At 72.2% G+C, this 22,743-nt stretch overlaps 6 protein-coding genes across 8 annotated transcripts; 3 read left to right on the forward strand and 3 right to left on the reverse strand.

Moving 5' to 3' along the window:
- Positions 1 to 213: 213 nt before the first annotated feature.
- Positions 214 to 1,945, reverse strand: CHTF8 (chromosome transmission fidelity factor 8). Of its 3 annotated transcripts, none has more exons than XM_083851370.1 (4): positions 1,898 to 1,945; positions 1,365 to 1,435; positions 1,163 to 1,274; positions 214 to 1,074 (listed from the first exon to the last, which is right to left on the reverse strand). In XM_083851370.1, exons 2-4 carry the CDS (start codon positions 1,385 to 1,387, stop codon positions 871 to 873), a joined length of 339 nt encoding a protein of 112 aa, XP_083707496.1. In that variant the 5' UTR covers positions 1,388 to 1,435; positions 1,898 to 1,945; the 3' UTR covers positions 214 to 870. The 3 variants fall into 3 exon arrangements, with proteins under 3 accessions (XP_083707496.1, XP_083707498.1, XP_083707497.1); XM_083851372.1 differs by having other exon boundaries at positions 1,365 to 1,395; positions 1,898 to 1,944; XM_083851371.1 differs by having other exon boundaries at positions 1,365 to 1,412; positions 1,898 to 1,941.
- A 22-nt stretch (positions 1,946 to 1,967) lies between these two features.
- UTP4 (UTP4 small subunit processome component) lies at positions 1,968 to 7,263 on the forward strand. The gene is made up of 16 exons (XM_083851373.1): positions 1,968 to 2,205; positions 2,836 to 3,027; positions 3,124 to 3,208; positions 3,322 to 3,411; positions 3,676 to 3,887; positions 3,966 to 4,137; positions 4,229 to 4,320; positions 4,614 to 4,710; positions 5,087 to 5,151; positions 5,330 to 5,452; positions 5,593 to 5,752; positions 5,965 to 6,071; positions 6,252 to 6,347; positions 6,492 to 6,677; positions 6,875 to 6,985; positions 7,119 to 7,263. The coding sequence occupies exons 1-16, from the start codon at positions 2,047 to 2,049 to the stop codon at positions 7,233 to 7,235; spliced, it is 2,064 nt and encodes a 687-aa protein (XP_083707499.1). The 5' UTR covers positions 1,968 to 2,046; the 3' UTR covers positions 7,236 to 7,263.
- An 837-nt stretch (positions 7,264 to 8,100) lies between these two features.
- Positions 8,101 to 14,469, forward strand: SNTB2 (syntrophin beta 2). The gene is made up of 7 exons (XM_083851765.1): positions 8,101 to 8,586; positions 11,804 to 12,014; positions 12,282 to 12,483; positions 12,613 to 12,755; positions 12,840 to 13,036; positions 13,362 to 13,543; positions 13,654 to 14,469. Exons 1-7 carry the CDS (start codon positions 8,139 to 8,141, stop codon positions 13,744 to 13,746), a joined length of 1,476 nt encoding a protein of 491 aa, XP_083707891.1. The 5' UTR covers positions 8,101 to 8,138; the 3' UTR covers positions 13,747 to 14,469.
- Positions 14,470 to 15,713: 1,244 nt separating this feature from the next.
- Positions 15,714 to 19,034, forward strand: VPS4A (vacuolar protein sorting 4 homolog A). The gene is made up of 11 exons (XM_083851380.1): positions 15,714 to 15,903; positions 16,090 to 16,201; positions 16,282 to 16,429; positions 16,520 to 16,581; positions 16,754 to 16,873; positions 17,056 to 17,212; positions 17,389 to 17,537; positions 17,663 to 17,744; positions 17,871 to 18,090; positions 18,182 to 18,322; positions 18,619 to 19,034. The coding sequence occupies exons 1-11, from the start codon at positions 15,883 to 15,885 to the stop codon at positions 18,718 to 18,720; spliced, it is 1,314 nt and encodes a 437-aa protein (XP_083707506.1). The 5' UTR covers positions 15,714 to 15,882; the 3' UTR covers positions 18,721 to 19,034.
- A 165-nt stretch (positions 19,035 to 19,199) lies between these two features.
- PDF (peptide deformylase, mitochondrial) lies at positions 19,200 to 20,038 on the reverse strand (the record flags this gene model as incomplete). The annotated part of the gene is made up of 2 exons (XM_083851384.1): positions 19,200 to 19,425; positions 19,513 to 20,038. 2 exons carry the CDS (start codon positions 20,036 to 20,038, stop codon positions 19,268 to 19,270), a joined length of 684 nt encoding a protein of 227 aa, XP_083707510.1. The 3' UTR covers positions 19,200 to 19,267.
- A 111-nt stretch (positions 20,039 to 20,149) lies between these two features.
- Positions 20,150 to 22,737, reverse strand: COG8 (component of oligomeric golgi complex 8; the record flags this gene model as incomplete). The annotated part of the gene is made up of 5 exons (XM_083851374.1): positions 20,150 to 20,637; positions 20,727 to 20,895; positions 21,103 to 21,921; positions 22,084 to 22,291; positions 22,427 to 22,737. 5 exons carry the CDS (start codon positions 22,735 to 22,737, stop codon positions 20,351 to 20,353), a joined length of 1,794 nt encoding a protein of 597 aa, XP_083707500.1. The 3' UTR covers positions 20,150 to 20,350.
- Between the last annotated feature and the right edge of the window lie 6 nt (positions 22,738 to 22,743).

Below are 22,743 nucleotides of genomic sequence, written 5' to 3' on the forward strand. Positions count from 1 at the left end.
GGCCCGGACATGCAGAGGAGGGCGGGGAAAGCCGGTTCCCAGCCTTTCCCTGCCCACCAGGTCCCCCCGGGTGCTTACCCACGGCCGTCTCCCCTGGGCCCTCTTTTTTCAGGGCTAGAACCTTTCTACAGTCGAGCAATTTGGGTTTTTTATTTAAGACGAGGTTTTTTAGGAGACTTTTGTAGCTCTTTTCGTATTTACACTTATTGCTGATGGTTTGTAAATCTATTTATTTTTTAACCAGTGTTTTTTTCATATTTTGAGAGGTCCGTTTTTTATATCCCGCTGGATTTGTCACAATAAAGACTTGCACACAGAAAGGCCGGCGTGTCAGCCCCGCTCTCCCCCTGCCCCAAATCCGTGAAGTCCCCCCTGTGCGGGGGGAGACTCGAGTGGAGTTGGTGCTGAGACAGGGGTGAGGCAGACCCTGTCTGTCCCCAGCTGCCCCCAGAGCTGCAGGGGTGTGTTTTTGGGGGGACAGATGCTGACGAGCTGGGCTGATTGAGCCAAAGCCCCCCCCAGCAGCACGAGCACGGCCACAGAGCCAAGTCCTGCCCCCGTGGGCACAGCCTGGCCCTGCAGCTGGGCTCCCCCCGACGCTCCTCACCTCAGAGGGGTGTAGGTTTGTGCCCTGGCTCTCCCCCGGGGTCACTGCGGGGGGACAGGGACCTGGGAAGGGCACGGGGCATCTGCAGAGCCAGGGCTGAGCCCTGTGGTGGCAGCAGGTCCGTGTCCTCAGGTCTTGGGCACACTGGTGCCAGTCGCAGGTCGGTGTCCTCACACCTGGGGCACGTTGGTGATGCCGGCAGCAGGTCGGTGTCCTCACGCCTTCCCAGGCACGTCGGTGATGCCAGCAGCGGGTGGGTGCCTTCAGACCTTGCGGGGCACGTTGGTGATGATGGGCTTGGGGCGGGTTTTGAAGAGCAGCTTGGTCTTGATGAGGGCGGTGACGGCGTAGCGGGCGTGCGGCTGCGCGGGGCCGGCCGCCTCCTTCACCAGCACGGCGAAGGGCTTCTCCAGCGTCACCACCTTCCCGTACAGGACGTGGTGGCCCACCACCAGCACCGGGACGCCCTGTGGGGGGGGTGAGCAGAGGCTGAGGGCTGCGAGCAGCCCCGTGGCGGGGCGGCCCCGCGGCAGGGGGTCAGGGGGGGCTCCGTGCCTCGCGGGTGTAGTGCAGGTCTCCCAGCAGGCTCCCGGGCAGCGCGCCGCCGCTCCGCGCCTCCACCTCGCCCTGCAGCTCCAGCAGCACCCACCGGGGCAGGCCGCCCGTGCTGCCGGGAGATGGGGGGGGGGTGGGGGGGGGGTCACCGCCAGGCTCTCAGCCTAACCAGTACCGGGCACCGGGCCCGGCCCGCGCTCACCTGGAGACGACGAGCTGCACCATGGCGCGGCCTGCGGAGCCCCGGTCACTGCGGGCACGGCCGGGATGGGACTGGCAGGGACCCCGCAGCGTGCTGCAGCCCCGGGACCCCTACCGGGACCTCCCCGGGACCCCTGGAATCCCCCCGAGACCACCCTGGGACCTCCCCGAGACCACCCTGGGACCTCCCCAAGACCCCCGGGATCTCCCCAGGACCCCGGGGACCTCCCCGAAACCCCCGGGACCCCTCCCGGGACCTCCCCGGGACCTCTCCCGGTACCCCCCGGATCCCCCCGTGCCCCCCTCACCCCCAGCCCCGGTGCCCCCCCCGGCTTCCCCCTGCCCCCGCGTGCCCGGCTGCGCCCCCCCGGTGCCCCCCTCCCGTTCCCCGCTCCCCCCCACCCCGTGCCCCGGTTCCCCCCCGGTGTCCCCGGTTCCCCCCGGCCCCGTCGCCCCGCAGCGGTCCCGGTGAGGCGGTGCCGGCCGAGTGCTCCCCGCTCCCCCCTCCCCGGTCCCGGTTCCGCCGCCGCACACCGAATCTCCCGCCGCGCCGCGCTTCCGCTTCCGCTTCCGCCCCCTCCCCCTCCCGGCGCGCTTCCGCTTCCGGGAGCGCCGCGCGCACGTGGGCCCGGTGGCGGCGGGGCGGGGCCGGGGCCGGGAGCGGGTCCGCGCTCGGTGCCGGGATGGGGGAGTTCGAGGTGCACCGCGTGCGCTTCTTCGGCCTGGTGCCCGCCGGCGTGCGCTGCCTCGCCTACCTGCCCCGCGGCCGCCGCCTGGCGCTCGCCCGCACCGACGGCGCCGTGGAGGTGTACGGGCTGGGCGGGAGCTGCTTCCAGGAGAAGGTGGGGAACGGGGGGGCACCGGGTACCGGGGGGAACGGGGGGGGAGCGGGTACTGGGGGGGACCGGGGGGAACCGGGGGGAACCGGGGACCGGGGGTAACGGGGGACCGGGGAGGCCGGCGGTAAGCGGGGACCGGGAGGAGCGGAGCAGTGGGGAACTGGGGGAGGCCGGGGATATCCGGGCACCGGGGGTAAACCGGGCACCGGGAGGGCCGAGGGGAGCAGGGCAATGGGGGACGAGGGGGGACGGGGGTAACCGGGTACCGGGAGGACCGGAGGGAGCGGGGCAGTGGGGGACCGGGAGGGGCTGGCGGTAACCGGGTACCGGGGGCACCGGGGGGAGCAGAGTTACTGAAGGGGCTGGGGGGAGCAGGGGCACCGGGGGGAACTGGGGGTGGCCAGGGAAAACCGGGCACCGGGGGGACCTGGGGGTGGCCAGGGGAAACCGGGCACCGGGGGGAACCGGGGTACCGGCAATAACCGGGTACCAGGAGGACCGGAGGCACCGAGGGTAACTGGGCACCAGGGGGAGCAGGGCAACGGAGGACCGGTGGTAACCGGGTACCGGGAGGACCGGGGGTAAGCGGTCACCGTGGGGAGCGTCCCGGTGCTGAACACGCCCCCCCCACAGGCCATCCCGGGGCACCAGGCTCGCTCGGTGGAGGCGCTGTGCTGGGCGGCCGGGGAGCGGCTCTTCGGGGCCGGCCTCAGCGGGGACATCACCGAGTACGACCTGCAGCGCCTGCGCCCGGCCCGCGCCGTCGACGGCTTCGGGGGGCCCATCTGGAGCATGGTGGCCAACGGCGGCGGCACGCGGCTGGCGGTGAGTGCGGGGACGGGACGGGGACGGGGCCAGGACCCCGCCGCCGCGGTGGCGGAGGAGCTGTCCCCCTCCCGGAGCTGACCCTGGTCCCCGCAGATCGGCTGCGAGGACGGCTCGGTGAAGCTCTTCCAGGTGGTGCCCGGCGGCATCCAGTTTGAGAAGAACCTGGACCGGCAGAAAGGTGAGCGGGGGGCTCGGCGGCGGTGTCCTCCCTGTGCCCCCCCAGCCACCCTGGCCCCGGTCACCGAGGGGCTGCGGTGCCCTGCGGCGTTCCTGGAGCCTCCTCCTCCGCAGGGCGCGTGCTGTGCCTCTCCTGGCACCCCTCGGGGACCCACATCGCAGCCGGCTCCATCGATTTCATCCGCGTGCTTGACGTCCGCTCAGGTAACGAGCTGCCCTGGCAACGGGGCACCGCTCCCCGCAGAGCCCGGGGTGTCCCCAGGCCCCGGGGCAGCATCAGCAGCTGCGTGCCCCCGCTTTGGGGCGTCTGCACGGCTCCGCGGCAGCTCCCAGCCCAGGAGTCCTGCAGCGAGCTGGGCACGGGGAGGGGATCAGGCGAGGACTGAGGTCGCTCTGCTACAGGCGGGGAGGGCACCCGCTCCCACCCCGCTCCCTTTCCCGTCCCAACCAACCCTTCCCGCACCTCAGGCCGGACGGTGCAGAGGATCATGGTGAACTACCACGTGTCAAAGCCCAAGAAGCGCGAGTGCGTGGTGTGGAGCATCGCCTTCCTGTCCGACGGCACCGTCGTGAGCTCGGACTCGTTCGGGAGGGTGCAGTTCTGGGACTGGGAGCGGGGCACGCTGCTGGAGTCCCACACCGTCAGCACCTCGGCCGTCCTCTCGCTGGCTGTGTCAGAGGTAGAGCTCACCCCCGCTCCTGGCAGCGGCGCCCGTCGGCCCCGTCCCCTGCGAGCTGCAGCCCCCTTTTCCTCGCAGAAGGAGGACAGCATCGTTGTGGGCACCTCGACGGGGGCCACCTACCAGTTCCAGCTGCTGCCGGTGAAGGCGGGCGGCCAGGAGAAGCGCTGGGTGCGGACGAAGCCGTTCCAGTACCATACGCACGACGTGCGAGCCGTGGCGCACAGCCCGACAGCTCTCATCTCCGGAGGTAGGGGCTGCGGGGCGCGCTCACCGGGCAGGTTTGGGTGGCGGCATCCCCCTCCCCGATGCCTCCTCACCGCGCTCTGCCTGGCTTCCAGGCCTGGACGCCCAGCTGGTGATCCGCCCGCTCATGGAGAAGGTGCAGAGGAAGGGCTACGAGGCGGTGCTGCGCAAGGTCACCTTCCCCCACGTGAGTGGGGTGCTGAGCGGGGTCCTGCGGCAGCTGCCCGGGGCGCAGGGCAGGCTCTGCGGGAGCAGCGGGGCCCTGCGGGGTCCCCTCCCCGGCCCTGGCGCCCGGAGGCTCCCGCAATGGGGCTGGGAGCTGGCGAGCCTGTCCTGCTGGTCCTGCTGGGGCTCCCTCTCTGGGCTCCCGTCCCATGGCACCCGAGCCGTTCCTCTCCGGCCCCCCGGGGTGTTTCGGCTCGCCCCAGCCCTTTCTCCCCGGCTGCGGGCTCCTGACAGCGCGCCCGTTTCTGCCCGCAGCGCCGCCTCGTCTCCTGCGCCAGGAAAGCCCGGCTCCTCCTCTTCCAGTTCTCCCAGCACCTGGAGCTCTGGAGGCTCGGCTCCACCAATGAAACCGGTGAGTTCGCAGTGGCTGTCGGGTACAGACGGTGGCTGTCGGGTACAGACGGCTGTGTTTTACCTCGGGGCAGAGCCCGCAGCGCCCGGGGCGCTTCAGGGTGCGAGCAGCCCTGCTGCTGGGGCAGCGGGGTGGTGGTTAACATCCGCCGTGCAGCTCTGCTCTGCTCACGGCTGTGCTGCTGCTGAGAGCACGCTCTTCCCCCTGAGCTGCCTGGTTCCCGGGGAGCTCAGGCCTGGGGTGAGGCTGGGGAAGGGTCCGGGGCGTCCCTTGGTGCCCCTTGGCCGGCACCGCTCCCCCGGACCCCCAGCTGCTCCCTGGGAGCTGTGCGGTTTCCATGTTTGCTGACGTGCTGCCCGCTTGGTTGTCATCCCAGGAAAGGACGGCGAGGTCCTTAACGTCTGCCGCATGCCTGAGCACCTCCTGCAGCTCAAGAGCAAGGTAGGGCTGGGCCGGGGCTGCAGGAGGTGGCTGGGAGGCTCTGCTCCCCCCGAGGGCTGAGCTGGCGGGGGCCAGCAGGGACCCGCTGCGGTGCCCGGCCCCACAAGGAGGGCTGTGCGGGCTCGGGACTCTGCCAGGGAGGCTCTGCGGGCCCCGCTCAGCACCTCCACGTCCCCAGGGTCCCGAGCACATCTACTGCAGCTGCGTCTCGCCCTGCGGCAGCTGGGTCGCCTACTGCACGGCCTCCCGCTTCCACATCTACCGCGTGCAGCACGAGGGCGACAGCGTCAGCGTCAAGAAGGTGGGCACGGGAGGGAGGGAGGGAGGGAGGGAGGGAGGGAAGGGCGGCGGGGGGAGCTCACGGGGAGCGGGGGGCGGCTCAGAGCAGCACTGGGGCCAGTTGGCGGCAGTGTATGACCTTCTTGCTGCCTTCCTCCTCAGGTCCCCGGCGTGCCCAAGCTGCTGCTCCCGGCGTACCAGCTGCAGTGCGCCTCCGACTCGGGCCGGCTCTTTGTCGCCTCTGACCGAGGCTCCGTCCACGTCCTCCAGCTGCTGGAGCCGGGGGGCTGCAAACACCTGCACACGCTGCGCCCGCCCGCAGGTGGGGAGCGGGCACCGGGGTCCGCTGGGCTGCAGCCCCTTGCCCACGCTGGGTTTCGTGGGGCCCTGCCCTGCCCTGCCCTGCCTCTGCGTCAGCCCCGCGGGGCGCTGATAGGGAGGGGGGGGACGCAGGTCTGGGACACCTCGGGGGGAGGCTCGGTGGCTCCTTGTGCCATCAGCACCCACTGGGGCGGGTGCACGGCGTTCCCCCAGGCACGGCCGAGGCCGTTTACCTGCTGGCATCGAGCGCCGATGGGAACTGGCTGGCGGCGGTCAGCGGGGACTGGGAAATCCACGTGTACAGCCTGAAGCACTTCAAGGTAGGAGAAGGCGCGGGGGGGCCGAGCACTCTGCCTCGGGGTGCTGCGAGCACGGGCTCGGGGCAGAGGCCCTGCTGCGTCCCTGGAGCAGGGAGGGAGAGGTCCCACGGGGCATGAGGGAAGGTCTGCGGGGCAGAGACTGTCCCTGTGTGCTCCCAGCTTTGTCCCCTCCCCTTCCAGCACCACTGCATGGTGCCCACGTACGGCTGTGCGGTGTCAGCCCTCGCCATCCACCCGGCCACCAACAACCTCGTCATCGCCTACGCGGACCAGCAGGTAGGAGCTGTCCGTGCCGCTGCCCCCGGCAGGATCCTGTCCCCACGCAGCGCTCGCAGAGCGGCTGGGGGTGCTGCGTGCTGGCACAGGGGTGTGACGCTGGGTGGTCGCGGGGCTGCCCCTGTCCCCTCTCCTGCCCCGCAGCTCTTCGAGTTCAGCATCCCCGAGAAGCAGTACACGGCCTGGAGCCGCACGGTGCAGAACGGCGGGCTGCACAAGGCCTGGCTGGAGAGGGATACGCCCATCACCCACATCGCCTTCAACCCCCAGAACCCTGCGCACATCCTGCTGCACGACGTCTACATGTTCTGCGTCCTCGACAAGTCCCTGGTGAGCGGGGCTGGGGGCTGCCGGCGCGTGCTCGGGGGGGGATGCTCGTGCCGGTGGAGCAAGGGAAGGGCACGGGGGGGTACTGGGGAAGGCCTGGGGACACTGAGTGCCTGCGGGACCGGGGGGCCAGGATTTGCACCCGGGGCCCGTCCCAGCCCGCAGGAGCGCGGGCGGCTGACGAGGCTGTGCCCCCGCAGCCCCTGCCCGATGCCAGCACCCCGCTGTTCAACCAGAGCGCCCTGAAGCAGCTCCCGGAGCCCGCCCGGCAGCGGCAGCTGCACGCCTTCAAGATCTGCAAGAAGTTCCAGGTGGGCTCACAGCCGCCGGCCCCTGCCCTAACCCCGGGCGGGGGGTGTCCCGGTGCCCCGGGGCATGGCGGGGGGGGCTGTGTTGGGGCTGGGGATGCCCCCGTGCCCGCTGACCCCCCCGCCGTGCCCGCAGCCGCTGCTGTTCGCCGAGCTGCTGGAGGAGAACCGCCTGGTGCTGGTGGAGCGGCCCCTGGCCGATATCCGCGCCCAGCTCCCGCCGCCCGTGCAGCAGCAGCCGTTCGGCACCTAGCGCCGCGCAATAAACCGCTGCCACCGCCCGCACCGCATCCCATCTGTCCGGGGGGGCACGGGGGGGGCACCGGTACCCGTGGGGGGGCAGAAAGGGCAGGGGATGGGGCAGTGGTACCGGGCCGGGGGGGTGCCAGTACCGGAGGGGGCTGGGGGGGAGGTGGCACCGGTAAGGGGGGTTGGGGGGGGCGGGTGCTGGTACGGGGGGGCAGTACTGGTACCGGGGGACGGGACTGGTGGTGGTACCGGGCTGGGTAGGGGCAGGGGGCGGCAGTTCTGGGCCCGGCCAGGCTGTGTGTGGGGCAGCGCCGGTACTGGGGGGGGACGTGGCACCAGTAGTGGGGGGGGGGGCCGGTACTGGTACGGGTATGGGGAGGGGGCACCGGTACCGGGCCGGGCAGGGGTGTGTGGAGGGCGCCGGTACCGGAGGGGGACAGGGCGGTACCGGGGGCGGGCGCTGGTACCGGGCCGGGTACCGGGAGGGGGCGCCGCTACCGGGCCGGTGGGGGGGGGGGGGGCGCCGGTACTGGGCCGGTACCGAAGGGGAACGGGGGGAGCGGTACCGGTACCGTGTGGGGCTGGGAGCGGGCGCCGTTCCCGGGCCGGGTACGGGAAGGGGGCGCCGGTCCCGGGCCGGTCCCGGAGGGGGACGGGGCGGTCCCGGGGGGCGGGCGCCGGTCCCGGGCCGTGGCGGCGGGGCGGTCCGCTCTGCTCTCGCTTAGCGCGCCGTGACCCCGCCTCCTCCCCCCTCCCCGCCAATCAGAGCGGCGCCCCCACCGGCGCCCCGCCCCCTTCGTCCCAGCGGCCCAATGGCGCGGCGCCATGCGGGCGGGGGCGTGTCCCCGGCCGCCCCGCCCCCGCCCGCCCCGCGCCCGCCCGCCCGCCCGCCCGGCGCAGCGGCGGCATGGCCGTGTGGACGCGCGCCGCCAAGGCGGGGCTGCTGGAGCTGCTGCTGCGGGAGCGCTGGGTGCGGGTGGCGGCCGAGCTGAGCGGCGAGGCGCTGAGCCTCACGGCCGAGCCCGGCGAGCCGGCGGCCGAGCAGCTCAACGGCGTGCCCAACGGCGGCGGAGCGGCGGAACCGGCCGGGAGCGGCGGAACCGGCGGCGGCGTGCGGCGGGTGCGGGTGGTGAAGGCGGAGGCGGGCGGGCTCGGCATCAGCATCAAGGGCGGCCGCGAGAACCGCATGCCCGTGCTCATCTCCCGCATCTTCCCGGGGCTGGCGGCGGAGCGCAGCGGGGAGCTGCGCCTGGGCGACGCCATCCTCGCCGTTAACGGCGTCGACCTCCGCGACGCCACCCACGACCAGGCCGTGCAGGCGCTGAAGCGAGCCGGGAGGGAAGTCGTCCTGGAAGGTACCGGCACCCCCTGTGTCCGCCCCCCCCCGGTCCCCGGTGTCCCCCCCGGTGTCCCCCCCGGTGTCCCCTCCCGGTCCCCGGTGTCCCCCCCACCCCCGATGTCCCCACCCGGTGTCCCCCCCCCGGCCTCCGGTGTCCCTTCCCCGTCCCCGGTGTCCCTCCCGGTGCCCCCTCCCTCCACCCCCCGCGCCCCGTTGCCGGCTCTCTGCCCCCCCCTCGTTCCCCGGTCACGGTCGTGGCCTCCCCGCTTGTCCCGTCCCCGCTCACCGTGGGGGGCCCGGTCGTGTCCCCGGTGGTGGCAGGAGGGTACGGGGGTGTCGCCCTCCCGGGCTGGGGACAGGGACGGGGACACCCCCCCGACAGAGCTGGGACCCCCAGCTGCCGTGTCACCCGGTGCCCCCCGGGCTCCGCTGCGGTGCCCCGGGGGCTCCCCGTGGTGCCCAGCCCCAGCGCGGCTCCGAGGGCGGCAGCGCCCGGGCTCGGTGCCTGCGGTGAAGCCGGCGCAGGGCTGGCCCGGCACCGCGGCCACCTCCTGCCCGACCTGTTCCCCGGCAAGCTGGGGCAGGACCTGCCCGGTGCGGCACTGCCGGTGCCACCGGTGCCTGCACGGGTCCTCGGTGCCCTGCTCGCCCTCCTGTCCTGACACCCGCCGGGGCCGCGTGCCGGTGCGAGGGCGTGCGGGGATTTGTGCGGCTCAGCTGCCCCCGAGGGCCCCGGGGGACGAGGAGGGGACGAGGCTCCCACCTCGCCTCCCAGCCCGCGGCCGCCCGCTGTTGTTTTTGGCAGAGCAGACGCAGACTTGTCGCCTGAGCGCCCCGCGGGTGCCCCGTGCCGGATTTGCTGCCTCTCCTCTGCCTCCGGCACCGTGCCCCTCCGCTCCCGTCTGGCACCGTGCCGCTCGGTCCTGTCCCGCAGGAGCCCCACAAGTGTCTGTCCCCTCGCTCCCCAGCCAGCCGCTGGGCACGGCTGCTCCTTCCTGTCCCGTGGGACAATCTCCACTCTGGGGGTGCGTGGGGCTGCTCAGGGCCTGGAAGAGGACCCAGCAGTGCCCAGCATCGCCCCTCCAAAAAGGGTTGGAGACTTTGGTGCCGGCTGCGCTGTCCTTGGGAGGCCCCAACGGTGCTGGCGGGGGCCGTGGTGCTCAGGAGCTCCAGCACCGAGCCCTGCACCCGCTCTCCAGCGCTGGGCGTTGCTGTGGGGACCTGCAGTGGGTGCCCTCCTCCTGGGGCTGCCAGCACGCTGCACGGTGCGACCCGGTGTGCTTGTGGCACGGTGGAGAGGAGCCCCGCTGCGTTTCAGCAGGAGCTGGGGGCCGAGCTCTGAGCCCTTGGGCCCTGCTGGCCGGGGAGGTTGGCAAAGGGGAAGAAGGGTTGCGAGAGCAAACCCGCGCCCATGGGTGGGGAAACCGCTGTGGTGCCAGCGGGAGGGGGCTGTGTGGGGCCGGGGTCAGCGGTGCCAGGGAGCACTCGGGGGTCTCAGCCCTGCTGACACCAGCGCGAGCCCGCTGGGTGCACGCAGGGAGAGCAGCCGCCTTCCTGCGGCAGGCTGCGCGAGGGTGCAGCAGCGCTGGGTTTCCTTTGCGGTGAGCGCGTAGGCGGGCCGTGCCGTGCCGTGCCACGACAGCCGTGCCAGGACGGGGCCCTGCAGGTGCCGTGCCCCCTGCACCCCACCGGCACGGGGGGCTCCCCGCCTGTGCCATGCAGGAGCACTGCCCAGGCGGCGTCCCCGGGCAGAGGCTGGCTGCAGCCACCCCACTCGCTGCCGGCCACCCCGGGGCTGGGGCGCGCTTCCTGTGGTGGCCGAGCCTGCGCAGCCCGGCACGCCGTGCCGAGGGGGCGGCCGGGGCTCGGCTGCTGCAGGAGGCAAACTGCTGGGGTGGTTTTACCATCCCTGGCCGCCCGTAGCCTGCTGGCCTGGCGGTGGTTTGCTGTGCCGTGGTTGCATGGCCAGTGCGTGCTCTGCTCCCCGTCCCTAACCACGGCCAGAGGCTGGAGGCCACCAACATCTGGCCACCAGCTGCTGAGCGGCCCCCAGGGGCACGCTGCCCCCTGAGCCCCCTGCCCGCACCCGTCCACCTTGGGCGCTGCGCTGCCCGCTGGGGATTAAAGGTGCGTGGCGAAGGCATAATCCGGGGATAAGCGCGGCGGGAGGCTAATATTAACTCCTTGGCTGCCCGCAGCAAGGGCAGGCGGCTCGTGGCAGTGGGTCCACCTCCCGCTGCCCGGGGTCTGCAGCCCCGCTGCCCCCGCGTCGTGCTGGCCTGCATGGGCACCACAGCAGCGCTGCTGCCCACCGCCTGCGGTGCTTCCCCCATGGCTATGCGTGGCCTACTTGGCCATGGGGAGCTGCATTTTGCAGCCGTATTTCACAGCAGATTAGAGCTTATTTGCTTTTTTTTTCCCCCTGATTTTAATTCCCTGCTGCCCTGTGGCGTACCAGGGCTGCTGTTCCCAGCGTGGCTCCTTCTCCCTCGCAGCCAGACCAGGGCGGCAGCTGCAGGGGCTGGGAACCCCCGGCCCTGGCCGTGCGTGCGGCTTTCCTGCTCGTCCTCAGCCCTGCTCTGGCACGCAGCGCCGCACGCTCGCTGGCGCCGACACTCCCTGACATCTTGAACGAGTTGGAGTTCCCCGAGCGTGACAGCAGGGAGCAGGGCCCCGCGCGGGGCCGCTTGTGCCGGCGAGCCCGAGGAGCTCGGCCGGCTGGGGGCTGCGTGGGGGCCGTGGGGTCAGCACCCGGCGAGCGATGGGTGTCAGCGAGCTGTGTCCTGGCACGCCGCTGCGCTCGGCGGGGCCGTGCTGCTGCCTGTTTGGGGAGGGACGGTCCGTGGGGGAAACGGAGCCGGTGCCTCCTTCCTTCCTCCCAGCCTGGAGAGGAGCACGGAGCCGGGGACATCCTGGCTGGAAAGTCCTCGTCCTCCTCCCGCTCCCGGGGGCCTCGAGCGCCTGTGGCGCTGGAAACTTGGACAGTGGTGTCCTGCAGGGCGGGCCAGGATGGGCTGCAGCCTGACCTCCCGCCCGGCCCATTGTGCTGCGCCGCCGGCCCCTTCCGATCCCCGCGCCCTGACGGTACCGGGACGAGCCCCCCGCGCCCCTTGTGCCGCCGGCTCCCAGCCGGGGGTCGCGGCTCCCCGGCCCTGGGGGGCGTCCCCATCCCTCCGCGCTCCGGTCCCCGCGGGATCCCCCATCCCTAACGCTGCCCGTTGCTCCGTCCCCAGTGAAGTTCATGCGGGAGGTGACGCCCTACATTAAGAAGCCGTCGCTGGTGTCGGACCTGCCCTGGGAGGGGGCCGCCCCGCAGTCGCCCAGCCTGAGCGGCAGCGAGGACTCGGGCTCACCCAAGCACCACGGCGCCCGGGACCGCAAGGTCATCCCGCTCAAGATGTGCTTCGCCGCCAGGAACCTCAGCATGCCCGACCTGGAGAACCGGTGAGGGGGAGGCAGGGGGGGTTCCCGGGACGCGTCGCGGCGGCGCTCAGGAAATGCTCGGCGGTTTGGCCGGGGCCCAGGGCTGCGCCGTGCCCCCTCCCCGGGCCCCCGCGGCGCTGGCAGCCCGCCCGCCCCGAGCCCCGCGTCCGGCTGCGTTTGCAGGCGTTGGGCCAGGTCCTGCTTGGCTGGGCGGCCCCGTTGTGTGTGGGGGGGGGACGACAGGGACGCGCCCCGCTGCACCCCGTCCTAGTGCCCTGTCCCCTGCAGGCTGATCGAGCTGCACTCGCCGGACAGCAGGAACACGCTGATCCTGCGCTGCAAGGACACGGCCACGGCGCACTCCTGGTTCACGGCGCTGCACGCCAACATCACTGCCCTGCTGCCGCAGGTGCTGGCCGAGCTCAACGCCACGCTGGGTGGCGGCGCGGGTGGCCGCGAGGTGAAGCACATCGCCTGGCTGGCCGAGCAGGTACGCGGGTGCTTGGGGGGATGGCGGTCCCCAGGCTGGCACCGCGCGGCGGTGTCCTCACCCCGCGAGGCCGGGGACGTGGCTGCTGGGGGCTGCGGCTGCCCCTCACCGTGACCCCGTCTCCGTCAGGCGCGCCTGGACGGCGGGCGGCAGCAGTGGCGGCCGGTCCTGATGGCGGTGACGGAGAAGGACCTGCTGCTCTACGACGCCATGCCCTGGACGCGCGACGCCTGGGCCTCGCCGTGCCACAGCTACCCGCTGGTGGCCACCAGGTGGGCTGGGGACGGGGGGCTGCGGCCGCACGCGTGGGGCACGGCGCTGTCCCCGCGCCCCTGACGTCCCCCGTCCGTCCCCAGGCTGGTGCACTCGGGCTCGGGCCGCCGCTCGCCCTCGCTGGGCTCCGACCTCACCTTCGCCACCCGGACGGGCTCGCGGCAGGGCATCGAGATGCACGTCTTCCGCGTGGAGACGCACCGGGACCTCTCCTGCTGGACGCGGGTGCTGGTGCAGGGCTGCCACGCCGCGGCCGAGCTCATCAAGGAGGTGTCCGTGGGTGAGTGCGCGCTGGCACCGGGGGGGCTCTGCCCGCAGGGAACGGGATGGGGCTGGGAAGCGGCAGGTTCCGTGTCCCCAGAGCACTGCTGGCAGCGGTGGGGGCACTCAGCCTGACTGCCTCCCTGCCTCCTCCACCGCCCGGGGGCAGCGCTGGGGTGGGTGAGGCAGGACCCCCGCAGCCTGGGGACGCTCGCTCCCCAAACCGGGGACTCTGCCCCCCTGGGTTCACATCCCCGAGGCCGCCAGAGTGGGGATGGCACAAGGGCAGTGCCAAGGCTGCCTCGGGTGCCCGCGGGGACCCAGAGGCCTGCCTGTGCCCGCAGGCTGCACGCTGGGCGGGCAGGAGGTGAAGCTCTGCATCCACTACGAGGGTGGCTTCACCGTCTGCCGCGAGGAGGGGGGCGGCAGCGTCCTCTTCCGCTACCCCTACGAGAAGCTGAAGATGTCGGCGGACGACGGCATCAGGACCCTCTACCTGGACTTCGGGGGCCCCGAGGGGGAGCTGGTGAGGACGGGACCACCCCCCCCCCCCCCCCAAGGCTCTGAGGCACCGCCGGGGTCGTGGCGCCAGGGGTGCCCCCGCGCTCTGACGCCGCTCTCCCCTTCCCTCCGCAGGCGCTGGACCTGCACTCCTGCCCCAAGCCCATCGTCTTCATCTTGCACACCTTCCTCTCGGCCAAAGTCACCCGCATGGGGCTGCTGGTGTAGGCGACGGCCCCGGAGCCCCCGACCCCAACCCTGCAGCACGAAGCAGCCGGAGGAAGCACAGAGCCCCCGCGCCCCCTCCCGCCGCACCAGTGCCTTGGGGCCGGGACTGCCCCCTGCTGCGGCACGGGGGGGCTCCAGCAGCACCCCCCGGTCCCGAAGCCATCTCCCATCTCACCGCCTGTGCCTTGGAGCGGCGCCGCTGCTCCCCGCGCCCCACGGGACTGGGCTGGGCGCTGCGTGCGGCCGCTCGCCCCCCTCGGGGGTCTTGTCTTAAAAATTTGGGCACTCAGGGGAACGCCGGGACCCGGTCCCACGGTGCTGGTGCGGGCGGCGGGCTCGGGCCCCCTCCGTGCTGCTCCCAAACTCTAAGAGCCAGAAAACAAACGCCGTCTCCTTCCTGGGGACGGGGTCGCCCCGGGCTGGGGGCTGCGGGGCCCCTGGGGAGGTTGGGGGGGGGGGCACCCCGCGGCTTTGGGGAGGGAGGCGCAGATTTATGCACTTTCGCTTTTTGTACTTTACCTCTGACCCTCGCGTGGGGACAGGCGCTGGGGGCCGGGGGCGTCCCCGTCGTGCCCCCAGCCGACCTCCTCCGCAAACGTTTCTGCTTCCCGCGGGGCTCCGCGGGCCCTGGGGTGCGCCGCAGGCAGAGCCCCCTCCCCACGGCCCCGGGCCGCGCAGCCCCTTCTATTTTTGTACTCTTTGTAAATCGCTATTTATACAAAACCTCCGTGTCTGGGCTCTCACTCTTGCTCCTGGGACTGCGGGGTACGGCACGGCCCAGCCGGCGGGCGCTGTGCGCGAGGAGCCGTTGCACACACCATGCACGCGTCTGCACGCCCGGCGTGCTGCACGCACACACACTGCGTGCTGGGGGGAGCTCGGGACATGCGGTGCTTGGGGGGTGGGGGCCGTGGGTGTGCGGGGGGGGTGTGGGCATCGTGCACAGGGGGTGGGCGGTGGGGGTGGGCCGGGGGTGCACAGGGTGTGCACGGTGTGGGGGCTGCAGGTGTGCATGGGGCGGTGTGTGCACAGCGCGTGTGTGTATGCGGTGTGTGTGCTGGGGGTGTGTGTGCTGTGCACTGTGTGTGTAAGGTGTGTGCACCGTGTAAGGTGTGGGCACTGTGTGTGCAGGGTGTGCACTGTGTGTGTGCGCTATGCACACCGTGTGTCAGGGATGCACACTGTAAAGTGTGTGCACTGTGTGTGCAAGGTGTGCACGCTGCATATGGTGTGTGCACACTGTGTAAGGCATGCACGCTGGGTGTGTGCTGTGCACACTGTAAGGGCTGCAGTGTGTAAGGTGTGTGCACTGTGTGCAAGGCACGCACACTGTGTAAAGGTGTGTGCACGCTGTGTAAGGCACGCACACTGTGTAAAGGTGTGTGCACGCTGTGTAAGGGCTACACACTGTGTATAGGTGTGTGCACACTGTGTAAGGGCTACACACTGTGTATAGGTGTGTGCACACTGTGTAAGGCACGCACACTGTGTAAAGGTGTGTGCACACTGTGTAGGGGCTACACACCGTGTGAGGCGTGTGCACTGCGTGTGCACGGTAGGCACTGGGTGTGTAAGGGCTGCACGCTGTGTGCGCCGTGCACGCTGTAAGGCACCGCACGCTGTGCAAGGTGCGTGCAAGCTGCGCACGCTGCGGGGTGTGCCCGCCGTGTAGGACGCACGCTGCGTGTCCGCACGGTGCCCGCACAGCGCCGCGCCCGCGCCCTGTACCCGAGCACGCGGGGCGGGGCGGAGCAAAGGGGGCGGGGCTTGGTGGAGGGGGCGTGGCTAACGGAGGGGCGTGGCTAACGGAGGGGCGGGGCTAACGGAGGGGCGGGGTTAACGGAGGGGCGGGGCTAACGGAGGGGCGTGGCTAACGGAGGGGCGTGGCTAACGGAGGGGCGTGCCCGTCGCGGCCCCGCCCCGCGGTCCCGGCGGGTGCCAGCAGGGGGCGCTGCCGCCGCCGCCGCCGCCCAGAGCCGCAGTCGCGGGCGGTCCCGGCAGGGCCCCGCCGCCCAGAGCCGCGCCGGGCCGGGCCGAAGCGGGCCGGGCAGGGCCGCGCCGGGCCGGGCAGCGCCGTTCCGGGCAGGGCAGGGCAGGGCCGCGCCGCGCCAACGGCGGCCGCCACCGTGCGATGCGATGACCACGTCCACCCTGCAGGTACCTCCCGCCCCGCCGGGACCGGCCGAGGGGAAGGCCCGGCCCTGCCCGGCCCCGGCCCCGGCCCCGGCCCCGGCCCCGGCCCCGGCCCCGGCCCCGGCCCCGCTGCGGGCGGCCGCGCCCCGCCGGCTGCCCCCCCGCAGGCCCCGGCTGACGGCGGCCCGCCCGCCCCCCCCCCCCCGGCAGAAAGCCATCGACCTGGTGACCAAGGCGACGGAGGAGGACAAGGCCAAGAACTACGAGGAGGCGCTGCGGCTGTACCAGCACGCCGTGGAGTACTTCCTGCACGCCATCAAATGTGAGCCCCGCCGCTGCACGGCCCCCCCGGCACGGCCCGGCCCCGGCGGGGCAGCGGGTGACGGCTCCGGGTCCCCGCAGATGAGGCGCAGAGCGACAAGGCCAAGGAGAGCATCCGCGCCAAGTGCGTGCAGTACCTGGACCGCGCCGAGAAGCTGAAGGACTACCTGCGCAGCAAGGAGAGGCAGGGCAGGAAGCCCGTCAAGGAGGCCCAGAACGACAACAAGGGGTGCGTGGGGGTGCCCGGGGCCCGGCCCGGCCTCAGCACCTGCCCTCCTCGCGGCACGGCCTCCCCTCACCTCCTCCCTCTCTTCCCCAGGAGCGACAGCGACAGCGAGGGCGAGAACCCGGAGAAGAAGAAGCTGCAGGAGCAGCTGATGGGTAGGGGGCCGGCTGGCCGCAGCGGGCGCCGTCGTGCGCAGCGCCCGAAGCCGTCGCAGGGGGTGGCTGTGGTGGCGGGGCTCGGTGCCTGGGGGGGTCGGGCGGGCCTGGCTGCGTGGGGTTGTGGGGGGGTTGTGGGGGGGCCGGGGGGGCTCTCACCGCCGCCTCGCAGGTGCCATCATGATGGAGAAGCCCAACGTGCGGTGGAGTGACGTGGCTGGCCTGGAGGGAGCCAAGGAGGCCCTGAAGGAAGCCGTGATCCTGCCCATCAAGTTCCCACACCTGTTTACCGGTGAGGGTCACCGGCAGCGCCGCGGCTGCCGCTCGCCCGTGGAGAAGGGCCTCGGGCCCCACGGCAAGGGGCAGCAGCTGGGGCGTGTGCGTGCAGGGAGGTGACCCAGAGCAGCGGGGATGTATGTCCCTGCGGGCCCCAAGGTCCCTGCACAGACGCTTTGACGCTGGGCTCTGTCGCAGGGAAGCGCACGCCCTGGCGAGGGATTCTGCTCTTCGGGCCCCCTGGCACTGGCAAGTCCTACCTGGCCAAGGCCGTGGCCACCGAAGCCAACAACTCCACCTTCTTCTCCGTGTCGTCCTCAGACCTGATGTCGAAGTGGCTGGGAGAGAGCGAGAAGTAAGCTGTCAGGGGGCTGCGGGCTGCCCGAGGGGCTGCTGCCAGGGCGGGCAGGGGCAGGAGGAAGCGGCGGTGCGTGGGGCTCGCACCCCTGGGCAGCGGGTGGGCAGCGTGGGGCCGGGGTCCCTCGCCCAGCGCTCGGGGCGTGGGGACCCAGCCCCTGCCTCTGTGCCCAGGCTGGTGAAGAACCTCTTTGAGCTGGCGAGGCAGCACAAGCCCTCCATCATCTTCATCGACGAGGTGGACTCGCTGTGCGGCTCCCGCAACGAGAACGAGAGCGAGGCGGCCCGGCGCATCAAGACGGAGTTCCTGGTGCAGATGCAGGGTGCGTGGGGCTCCCCCGGCGGGTGCACTATGGGGTGAGGGGGGGATACGGGGCAGGGTGGGGGCTGGTGGAGCCAACCCTTCAGGGATCCCTCTCAAGCGTCCACCCTCTCTTTCCCGGGGCAGGTGTGGGCAACAGCAGCGATGGGATCCTGGTGCTCGGCGCCACCAACATCCCCTGGGTGCTGGACTCGGCCATCAGGAGGAGGTGAGCAGCACGCAATTCCTCCGCGGCGCCCCAAAACGCGGCACCACGCTGTGCCCCGCGGGGCTGCAAGGTCTGGCAGCAGTGGGGGGGCGCATCCCCTGACCCCCCCCCCCGTGCCGCGCTCAGGTTCGAGAAGCGCATTTACATCCCGCTGCCCGAGGAGGCGGCGCGCGCCCAGATGTTCAAGCTGCACCTGGGCAACACGCCGCACTCGCTGACGGACGCCAACATTCACGAGCTGGCCCGCAAGACCGAGGGCTACTCGGGGGCCGACATCAGCATCATCGTGCGGGACGCCCTGATGCAGCCCGTCCGCAAGGTGCAGTCGGCCATGCACTTCAAGAAGGTGAGTGGGGGGCCGGGGGCTGCCCGCTGCAGGGGGGGTGGGTGCTGGCCCCCCCCCCCCCCCCCCCCAGCACCGCCTGCCTCTGTGCCAGGTCCGCGGTCCCTCCCGCACCAACCCCAGCCTCATCGTGGACGACCTCCTGACGCCGTGCTCGCCCGGGGACCCGGGGGCCATCGAGATGACCTGGATGGAGGTGCCCAGCGACAAGCTGATGGAGCCCATCGTCTGCATGGTGAGTGGGGCTCCGACCCGGCCCCGGCGCTCGGCCGCGGCGAGGCCTGGCCCCGGCACAGCAATGCTGCAGCCCCGGCCCTACCGGTTCCTCCTCCCGAGCCACCGCCTGCCTCGGGGACTGGCGGAGGCGCGTGGTGGCTTCAGCAGGCTCAGCACCTCACGCGCTGAAGCAGGCAGCCCCAGGTCCCCCCCCGCCTGCCCTGCGGCGGCACCCTGGTGCCCGGTGGGGACGGGGGCACAGCCTCAGCACACTGCCGCCCGCTCTGAGCGGCCGCCCGCCTCCCTGTGTTGCAGTCGGACATGCTGCGCTCCCTGGCCACCACCCGCCCCACAGTGAACGCCGAGGACCTCCTGAAGGTGAAGAAATTCACAGAGGACTTTGGGCAGGAGGGATAAGGGCCGCGGCAGCGGGCGGTGGGGCTGGGGCACCCGCACCCCCCCCCCCTTCCCCGCGCCCTGGCAGCCGGCCGTGCCAAACAGGCTCACCCGCAGCTCACAGCTCAACCCCGCTCACTTCAGCACCCGGCGGGGCAGGGGAGCGCTGCCCGGGGCGGGGGGCTGACACTACTGGGTGGGGGGGGGGCCCAGTGCAGCCGGGCGCCCCTCCTACCGCTCCCCTCTCTTCTTCCTGCTCTTTTTTATTTTTTAAATTAATGCTGCTTCGGGTTCTGTCTTGTTTATATGAAAATAAAAACAATCCAAAAGCTTCAGACGGTGCCCAGCCGCAAGACCAACCCCCCGCCCCCCCACTTCCCCTGCATCCCCCCAGCCAGCAGCCTGCGCCCCAGCCCCTTCCCTCCCATGGCCTGGGTGCTGCTGGGGTGGGGACGAGGCCCAGCACACCCCAGTTTGCAGACAGGACACGAGGCAGGGGGCCGCACCGCGCTCTGTATTGCCGCGATGAAGCCGTGCCGGGGGTGCCCGGTGCCGCTGCCGTGCAGCGTCAGTCGAGGAGCTGGCTCCAGGCGGTGTTGGCGAAGGTGCGGCTGTCCATGCGGTCGATGAAGAGCACGCCGTCCAGGTGGTCCAGCTCGTGCTGGATGACGCGGGCGGCCCAGCCCGACGCCTCCCAGCTCACCGGCTGCCCGCTCTCATCCACGCCTGCGGCGGGAGAGTGGGGGTCGGACCGGTATCGGACCGGGAAGGGGTTCGGGGGGGGGGATCGGTGGGGTACCGGGGGAGCCGTACCGGAGACGTGCACGGCCCAGTGCCGCGGCACGCAGGCGGAGAAGCCGCGGAGGCTGGCGCAGCCCTCGGGCGCGGTGACGAGGCGGGCGTCGAGCACGCGGAGCGCGGGGTTGACGAGGACGCGCAGCGGGAAGGGCTCGATGCGCTGGGCGCTGCGCAGCGCCGCGGGGTAGCGGCTGCAGCGGGCGGGCGACAGCTCGGCGGCGAAGACCCGCAGGGGCACGCCGAGCTGCGGGGCGCTCAGCCCCACGCACGGGCCCCGCCGCAGCCCCGCCGCCAACGCCGCCGCCAGCGCCCGCAGCTCGGGGCTGCCCAGCTGCTCCGCGGGCACGGTGGCGGCGGGGGCGCGCAGCACCGGTGTGCCCACCTGGCACGGCTCCGAGAAGGGCGGCACGGGGGGGCCCAGCACCCGCCGCCGCAGGGCCCGCCAGTACGAGCGCTCCCGGGCCCCCCACGAAGCGTCCCCGCGGCACCGGGAGCCCACCGGGGCCGCCACCGGGCGCAGCCGCCGCACCGCCACCGCCATCTTACGGACGGACGTGACGCGGGGGGCGGGGCGGGGGCGGCACCGGGAGCACCGTGGGGAGGCACCGAGAGGGAGGACGCGGCCCCACGGAGCACCAGGAGCAGCCCCAGGCACGGCGGTGGCACGGGTTTATTGCTGCGGGCACGGCGCGGGGACACACCGGGACGGCGGGCACGGGCCCCACAACGCGTCCCCGTGGAGCAAGCGGGGCTGTCCCCCCCCCCCGGCTGTCCCTTTTCAGCTGTCCCCGGGGCAGCCACACGCAGGGACAGCCGTGTCGCCGTGTCACCGTGCAGCGCAGTCCCTTCCCCGCTAGCTCACGGCTGGCGGTGCGTCCGGCAGCAGAGCCCCCACCGCGGGGTCCGTGGGGTCCTCCTGGCCCTGTGCTGCCGGGGGCTCCCCCACCACGGCGCCCTCCTCCCGCTGCTGCGGTGGGCACGGAGCTGGAGCAGGCACAGCGCTCTGCGGCACCGGCTCCTCCTCGCCCAGCAGCGGCTCTGCCTCCCGCGCTGGCAGGACGGCGGCCAGCAGCTCCCCGATGGCGGCCGCGTCGACGCAGCCCAGGCGGCCGAAGCGCTGCAGCTGGGCTGGGGGAACACCTGCGGGACACAGAGAGAGGGCTGGGCACGGTCCTGCGGCACGGTGCCACCGTGTCCCCGCCACGACACCTCCCACAGCAGGGCCTTACCCAGCGCCTGCGCGATCTGGGCCGGAGGGAAGAGCACCTGGAGGCAGCGGTTCAGGTAGGGGAGCAGATCTTCCAGGAACGCCGTGCAGAACTGGACAAAGAGCTCCTGCTCACGGCCGCTGAACGCTGCCTCCTCTGCCCGGTGGAAAGCCAGGATTATTTTGGTCACCTGAAGGAGGAAGACAGAGCCATTAAGCCTGTTAATCTGCAAGGGCCCGGAGAACCCCCCCACAGGGAAACAGCCGCTTCTCTTCCACGGTGACCCAACCGCTTAGACAAAGGCAGTATTTCGGGCACGAAGAGACCGTCCTCGTTTTCTGCTGCTCTGCCAAGACAAAGCAGGAGCTGGGCCCAGCTCCGAGCCCCAGCACCTCACCTTGCTGAGGGCGTCCTGCAGGCAGGCGGCCACGTCCTGGGCCAGGGCGATGGGGCAGCAGAGCCGCAGGTCGTTGAAGGCGACCAGGAGGCTGTTGAGGAAGCAGGCGAGGGGCGGGAAGTCCAGCAGCACCATGGGCGGCTGCAGCGTCCCCGGCTGGGCCGTGGGCACCGGCACGGCCGCCGCGCTGCCCAGCACGGCCGGGGCGGAGATGAGCGTGTAGGAATTCATCTCCTCCTGGAACTTCTCCACCGCCTCCTCCACTGCCTTGCCGAAGGTGGCGGCGGCGACGCGCTGGAAGATGGGGGCCAGCTGCCCGCGGAAATCAGCCCCCACCCTGCTGAAGGAGAGGCCGAAGTACATGCACTGCCCCAGCAGCGAGTCCAGGCGGCCGCCCACCCCTCGCTGCAGGTCGCGCTCCAGCACCTGCAGGAACTCGGAGACCTTCTGCAGCACCCAGCCGTGGAAGATGGCCCCCTCGTTGAGGGTGGGCTGGTCGGGGGCCAGGAGCGGCTCCTCGTCGGAGAAGATGGCACGGTACTGAGTGACGATGTCAAAGAGGTGGACGCGGCAGGCCTCGACCGTCTTGGTGAGGTGAAAGTAGGGGTCGTCCTCGGGGATGGAGGCCTGGATGGAGCGCAGCCAGGCGTCCCGCGCCTGCAGGAACTTGATGCGCAGCTCAGCCTCCGTGAAGACATCCATGCGCCGCAGGTAGCCGATGACCCGCAGGCAGGTGGGCAGCGGGATGTTGGTGCGGAGCTGCTGGATGAGCTCGTTCAGCATCAGCTGGGTGGACTGGCGCACCTCGGCCACGATGCCCTGGGGAGGGAGAGAACCACAGAATTGTAGGGGTTGGAAGGGACCTCGAAAGACCATCGGGTCCAACCCCGCCGCCAAAGCAGGTTCCTTGGAGCAGGCTAAGAGAGAACTCAGCCACGGGGACCGGGTGACGGCAGCGCGGCGGGTGCAGGGCGGGCGCACCTGGATCACGGGGATGCTGCTGTGCTTCTTCTCCAGCCGCCGCACGTAGGCGGCCAGCTCCAGCGCCTCCTCGTAGTAGCGGTTGCGGACGCAGGTGTCCATGAGCTGCGGGATCTCCAGGATCTCCAGGATCTCCGTGTGCCGGTTCAGCGTCAGGCTGTTCATCCGCCGGCTGCAGGCGATGGCCTCGGCGTCGCGCACGAAGTTCCTGCGGGGACGGGACGGGATCAGCGCGGGGGTCCCGTGCCCCGCTCGGGACCCCCCCGGCCTCCTCTCCCCGTCCCCAGCGCTGACACCGGCTCCCGGCGCTCCCCCCCCCGCCCCGGTCCCCCGGTGCCCGCACCGGCAGGCGTCCTGCAGGGCGGGCAGGCGGTCCAGCAGGCTGCCGAGGCGGCTCTCGATGCCGCCGAAGCCTCGGCCGGCGCGCCCGGTGCACTCCGCGGAGCGGATGAAGGCCCGGTAGTGCTCGAAGGCCAAGCGCCGCGTCTCCGCCCCGACCCGCGCCCGCTCCGCCGCCAGCCGCGCCGGCTCCCGGCCCAGCTCCGCCAGCCCCAGCGCCGCCAGCTCGGCCACGTAGGCGGAGAGCTGGGCGCCGCCGGGCCCCGCCGCCGGGCCGCGCAGCCAGGCCAGCAGCCGCGCCTCCTCCGCCGCCATCGCCGC

Source organism: Anser anser (assembly GCF_964211835.1).
Source record: "Anser anser genome assembly, chromosome: 11".
Classification (NCBI taxonomy): Eukaryota; Metazoa; Chordata; class Aves; order Anseriformes; family Anatidae; genus Anser; species Anser anser.

Coding starts and splice junctions, on each gene's coding strand:
- CHTF8 (XM_083851370.1), bottom strand. CDS start 1,387: ATGGTGCAGCTCGTCGTCTCCAG. Junction 1,275..1,364: donor GTGCAGCTCGTCGTCTCCAG/GTGAGCGCGGGC, acceptor ATCTCCCGGCAG/CACGGGCGGCCTGCCCCGGT. Junction 1,075..1,162: donor ACCTGCACTACACCCGCGAG/GCACGGAGCCCC, acceptor CCCCCCCCACAG/GGCGTCCCGGTGCTGGTGGT.
- UTP4 (XM_083851373.1), top strand. CDS start 2,047: ATGGGGGAGTTCGAGGTGCACCGCGTGCGCTTCTTCGGCCTGGTGCCC. Junction 3,888..3,965: donor TCTCGCTGGCTGTGTCAGAG/GTAGAGCTCACC, acceptor TTTTCCTCGCAG/AAGGAGGACAGCATCGTTGT. Junction 5,453..5,592: donor ACAGCGTCAGCGTCAAGAAG/GTGGGCACGGGA, acceptor CTTCCTCCTCAG/GTCCCCGGCGTGCCCAAGCT.
- SNTB2 (XM_083851765.1), top strand. CDS start 8,139: ATGGCCGTGTGGACGCGCGCCGCCAAGGCGGGGCTGCTGGAGCTGCTG. Junction 8,587..11,803: donor GAGGGAAGTCGTCCTGGAAG/GTACCGGCACCC, acceptor CTCCGTCCCCAG/TGAAGTTCATGCGGGAGGTG. Junction 13,037..13,361: donor CATCAAGGAGGTGTCCGTGG/GTGAGTGCGCGC, acceptor CTGTGCCCGCAG/GCTGCACGCTGGGCGGGCAG.
- VPS4A (XM_083851380.1), top strand. CDS start 15,883: ATGACCACGTCCACCCTGCAG. Junction 16,582..16,753: donor GCTGCAGGAGCAGCTGATGG/GTAGGGGGCCGG, acceptor GCCGCCTCGCAG/GTGCCATCATGATGGAGAAG. Junction 17,538..17,662: donor GTTCCTGGTGCAGATGCAGG/GTGCGTGGGGCT, acceptor TTCCCGGGGCAG/GTGTGGGCAACAGCAGCGAT.